General features: G+C 38.8%; 1 protein-coding gene across 1 annotated transcript; it reads right to left on the bottom strand.

Moving 5' to 3' along the window:
- Window positions 1-939: 939 nt before the first annotated feature.
- LOC113694081 (AP2-like ethylene-responsive transcription factor AIL5) lies at window positions 940-4,927 on the bottom strand. Its single transcript, XM_027212936.2, has 9 exons — window positions 4,471-4,927; window positions 3,977-4,352; window positions 3,748-3,830; window positions 3,376-3,384; window positions 3,083-3,171; window positions 2,929-3,002; window positions 2,736-2,786; window positions 2,555-2,631; window positions 940-2,196 (listed from the first exon to the last, which is right to left on the bottom strand). The coding sequence occupies exons 1-9, from the start codon at window positions 4,553-4,555 to the stop codon at window positions 1,424-1,426; spliced, it is 1,617 nt and encodes a 538-aa protein (XP_027068737.1). The 5' UTR covers window positions 4,556-4,927; the 3' UTR covers window positions 940-1,423.
- Between the last annotated feature and the right edge of the window lie 805 nt (window positions 4,928-5,732).

Here is a 5,732-nt window from a genome sequence, read left to right on the forward strand (position 1 = left end):
AAAAAATAATGATACATTCAGATGAGTTTATAGAGTTATAATAAATAAATTAAGGAAACAATGAAGAGAAATTCAATTGAGAGGCTCCTTGCCCTATCTTGTTGTTGTTCATGGTTTTCATTCTATCGTACGACCGTACGGGGAATCTCTCGGTGCTCGATGCACCCTTGAAGTATTGCAAAATGTTGATAATCAAAGTTTTTAAAACCTTGTTTGGATTGCAGTTTTCAGTCGAAAAATTACGTTGTTTTTCGTGATCACATTTTCTTATTACCTTTTTCGTAGGAAAATTACGTTGTTTTTCATTATCACATTTTCTTATTACCTTTTTCCCTCACATACATCGCTACAGTAATTTTTTCATGAAAAATAATGAAAAATGCAATCCAAACACAAAAAGGACCACAGCTAATATTCCTTCATTACTTTTTTTTTTTTAAGACACACAAATTATACAAGCTTTTGAAAACTTCCCCGTTCGCGTGAGAAGTTTTATGAATGTTTGAACCAACTATTAGAACATCATGCCTAATAGCTAGTTTAAAAACTCTTTCTAACATGTATAAGACTCCATTTGCTAATTCACATGCTAAATAAAATCCACCTAACATGTTAAATTACTCTTTCTTTGATTCAAAAGCAACTACTAAGCGTCATTCGAATTTTTATCCAGTCAAAACTAAGCAAAATCTTACTAATGTACAGCTCATTAGACGGAAATACAGAAGAAAAGTCTTCACAAGTTTAAACAAAAGGATTCCCTCAAAAAAAGTTTAAACAAAAGGAGACAAATTGAAGAACTAAGCCAGACATTAAAGGAGACACGAGGAGACAAATTGGCATTATCCCTTCCACAAAGATACACTACTAGCGTTGTTTAAAAAAAAGCTAAATTGAAGCCAAATTTGGCAGCATTCGAAGCTTGAAAAGTAGAAAGCATGCAGCAACAGGAACAGGGCTCCACCACCGCACATTAATACAGCATTGCTACAATATGTTTAATCTACAAAATGTAGTAAATAAACGCTGATAAGGATGTTCACAGGATTGGAACTAGCTAGCTAGCAGACAAAGGATTAATTACAAAAGGATTTTTCTTTTCCATTATACCGTGATTAATCATGTCAGTCCTAAAGCGGGACAAGAAAAGAAAGGTAAAGGAGAAAAAGAACAAAAGAAGGGAAAAGACCAAAACAAAAGATTCAGTTAGTAAGTACTCCGCTGCTAGTTTTTGCTTTGCTGTGAAATGATTGTCAGTCCCATTATACCATCCCATGCAAAAAGTAAAAGTTTTTCTAGCCCTTTTGACCAACCCACCATTTTATGTTAAGCAAACTCATGAACAGCATTCACTCCTCTGCTCCTCGTCTGTCCTCCTTCAATTTCCCCGTCCTTCATTTCCATAAATAAATCTTTGATGGGCTCATTCCATTCCAAAAATTGGTGTCTGGAACACTGATAGATTTGGCTTTGCAGGTTGGAATGAATGAAGGGTTGGCGAAATCCAATTACCAAAATTGGCGGCATCATAAGTACTGCCAGTCCCATTGCTGCTGCTTAATGCAATTCTTGTCACAAATGGAACTTGTTCACTTGGACTTGAACTATTAGTACCTGTACCATTACCATTACCACCACCACCACCAAGAACATTACTCTGCTGATGCTGCTGCTGAAAGTACACTCCACCACCGAAGTAGCCATTATTATTATTATTAGTTGGGTAGTCCACGTTGAAGGAGGGTGTTGTACACTGCAATGTTGTACCATTTGGGGTACTGGGATTTTGGAAAAGTGGGATAGCTGTAGGAGTTGGGATTTTGGCAGTGACATTATTATTGTGGTAGCCGAGGCTAGACCAAAAATCGGAGGTTGATGGGGTGTTTTGTTTGATGGGCAAACCAAAGCCGAGAGCTGATGTTGAAGGCTGAGAAACAAAGGAAACCGAGGTGGCTGAGGAGTGGTCTCGGTCATCTGACCGGTTGCTTCCGTCAGCGCTCTTGTTATCAGATAAAGAATCTGATGATGTCTTGTTGTTGTTGTTGGATTTATTGTTGCTGATTCCTCCAACGGGGAGATTGCTGCTTGCTATGCTTTTTACGTCGTAACGGCTGATGTCGAAATTTGTCACGGCGTTCAGGCCTCTAAATTTGATTGCAGCAATGTCATAAGCCTCTGCTGCTTCTTCTTGGGTACCTGTTGGGGAAGTACAAAATCAAGAAACTATTCTCTTAAACGACATTTTCTGAAAAATTCAAGTGCAAGAGACAAAATTGAACATTGTTTTCAATTTTAATTTATCTCCCGTGTTAAGAAAAAAAAGGCAACAAAATGGAAATTGGCATGTAATGGAACCACATTTATTGCTTTCAAAGGCCCCTTAAAAGATATTTTTGGGCATTCACCTCCACGGCCACAAATTGTACTACTCGCATATTATTTTGTTGTTCCAAAAATTGGCATTACTTTTTCCTTTAAAAGGCTGATCGGGGAAATGGTGCACGAAAGTACTTTGGTTTATCAGGATATGTTGTCGACAAAGATATGAACTTACTGAAGGTCCCAAGGTAGAGATCTTTGTTGCCAGCAACCCTTCCTATTCTAGCTTGCCAACGTCCATGTTGATGGTGCCTGATCGAACGTTTTGGCACAAAAATTAGTTTCGCAGACATCCAGTTACATTAGTTAAAGGACAAGATGATTCATTTACTACAAGGTTATATGCATGCATGCACCTAGTGACTCCTCTGTAGATTGATGCCCCTCTAGAAAACCCGCTACTTTTCCTGCAATACCATAAAGTACAGAGAAAATAGAATATTAGGGAAGAGAGAGAGAGAGATAGCAAAAAATTGTAAATAACGTAGAACTCCAACAAAGCTAAGAGGGAAAATGCAGGTTAAATAAAGCATGGCTAGGAAATCTAACCTCCTAAGAGAAGCAACAAATTCTTGCCTAGTCATGTGCTTCATTTCCTCCAGTTCCTTCTCATAGTTAGACACCTAAATAAGCACAAGCCAACGTTGTTCAGGTATACAGGGTGGACAAGCAAAGGGCATGCATATAGCATTCACGTGCTCACCGGAAAATTTGTGGTGGTGGTCGGACCCCAGTATTTAAGGGCGGCGAGATCATAAGCCCTAGCTGCTTTCTCTTCTTTGTCATATCCACCTGTGAAGCGTAAAACAAGAAAACCATCCAAACACACCAGTAGTGTCAGAAAATGAGAATCCAAGGAGAATCTAATCCTAGAGGACTGTTTGTCCATGCAGGAAGATTCTCTTTCGATACTTCTACAAAAAATGATTTGACTATCAAACTGTGCTCAAGAATGGAAAATATGATGATACAATGAGAGAGATCATTAGTACTCACCCAGATAAACTGAGCCATGATTTGAATCGTCCATTCGCCATAATCATTCGCCCAAGTACATGCCACATAAAGAACCAACCGACATTAGCCCACCTTCGTCTACCCTATAGTAGTTTGAACGAGAATCTCTTCTCATCGAATAATGAAATACTACGTGCTCGTGTTGTTACTTATTAGCCCAAAAACAAAACCCAATAATTATTTAAAGAAAAATCTAAACGGCCTGCCTGCTCTTTTCGAAATCCTAAAAATCTGAGCTTAGATCTCCGACTTAAATTTGAGTTTGGATAACCACGATAGCATGTTTTCATTTTTTTAAAAAAAAATTAACAACTATAAACCTGAAAACCCTAGAGAAGTGAAAACATATACCTTGCCTTCCCTTGCGACTTTGCCCTTCTCTTCTGCAAGTGTTATCCCACAAATGGGCTTCATATCTTCCGGTCCACCTATGCCTGAAGTTCAAAACAGCAGGGGAAAAAAAAAAGGAGATTAAGTAAAAGGAGTTACTTATATACTAGTACTAAACAAATACCATATACTAGTAATAACATAACAAGCAATAAATACAACCTTAAAACTATTCTTAACCGGTGCTTACCTGGTAACCCCTCTGAAAATAGACGTACGTTGGCCAAAAGTCTCGACCGCCTTCTTCGCAGGCGGCTCAGGAGCCAGTGGAACAGCTGCCAACTGCTTCTGGGATTCAGCCTGCTCGGTTGAATATCCACGTAAAAAGCTAGCCGCTATTGATTTAAGCTCCGAATCATACACGTCCGCGTTAATCAAAGCTGAAGTCTGATTTCCCCCGCCAAACTGACAAACATCAGCAGAAGAACAAGAACCATTAGACCCACCACCCAAGAAATCCTCAAGCTTGGGGCTAGAACAGTTGAGAACTGTTGATAAATCTGCTGCTGCAGTCACACTTGCACCATTGTTTCCATTATCTTCTTCAGCTCTAACAACCGCCCCACCTAAAAAATATAAAAGACACATAAATAAAACATTTTTGTAGTGAATATTAGTAAAAGATTGTGAACAATTTTCCAGGCCTAATAAAATAGTAGCAATAAGGGGTGATAGAGATCATACTCGAGGAGGTAAGGGAGTTGAAGGCTTCAAAGAGAGGATGGTTGGAAAGCGAGAAGGCGAGCCAGTTGGGATGGGAAGAATCCATAGGGTTTTGAAATTTGAAGTGGAAGTGGTCGTCGGTGAGCGTGAAAGAAAGAGATCTAACTTCTAAGCCAGATGGGTTCTTTGGGAAACAGCGCCTCCTGAGTCCTGAGCTAAGCTAGCAAATATGTATTCTTGCTGTAAGTGAGAGAAAAGCAGGAAAGATTGGGGATGATTGAGGTGATGAAAATTACCACTACTGCCACTACTATCTCAAAGGAAGGAAGGTGTAGTGAAGTGGAGACCAGAGAAAAATATACTTTGAGTTAGTGAAAGGAGAGGACACAAATATAGAGGCAAAATGGAGAAGTTGCACGAGGATCGAGGTCGCTCTCAGAGTCTTTACATTACATACATATACCAGCAACCCGGAAGAGTTTTCTACCCCCCAAAAAAAAAATACATACATATACCGGCAGAGTCTCTAAGGTAAGAGGTAAGACGGGCTGTGGGAAGCGGGGGTGGTGGCCCGGTGGGAAGCACTGGGTTGGAGAAATTAGTAGTATAATAATAATTAATGGAGGTAATCGTTGTGTGTGTACAGTGGTCTGGGCTTGGTGTGTGTGCGTGCGTGCGTGCGTGTGTGTGTTAATGCATTATGCAATATGCAGGATGCATATGCATGGGGATTGACTATTGATGTAGGGAGGGTTGCAGAGTAAAACAAGTGGAAGCATTTCATGGGATGACTGGGCGGTCTCTGTTGTCTGTCTCTCTTGACTCAACACACGGAAGATCAACTTGTCATGCTACTTACTGCTCTTTTTTTTTCCCCCCCTTACAAAATTAGATCGGCAGTGTGGTAACTTTACGTGTTTTACCGATTGTTGTTATTACAGACTCTTCGGACAATAGGGTGACTAGGGGTGCCTACCTAAATGGATGAGCTTAACGGATTTGAACGGGTTATAATTGGTTGGATAATAAAAATAATTAGTCTAATTTATTTATATTTATTTAATACATGTGTCAAAATAAATCAATTGATTTATATCAATTTAGAAAATAGGTATGGATACATTTAATTATCTATTTATGGTTCACTTGAAATTTTATTTTTTTAAAATTTTTTGCATATTGTTTGACAAGAAATAACGATATTTTATCATTATTAGATTGGTAGAAAATTCAAATTTACCTGCTTAACACCTACTAAAAGTTGAGTCTAAATATATATATAA

Source organism: Coffea arabica, chromosome 6c, assembly GCF_036785885.1.
Source record: "Coffea arabica cultivar ET-39 chromosome 6c, Coffea Arabica ET-39 HiFi, whole genome shotgun sequence".
NCBI classification, from domain to species: domain Eukaryota; kingdom Viridiplantae; phylum Streptophyta; class Magnoliopsida; order Gentianales; family Rubiaceae; genus Coffea; species Coffea arabica.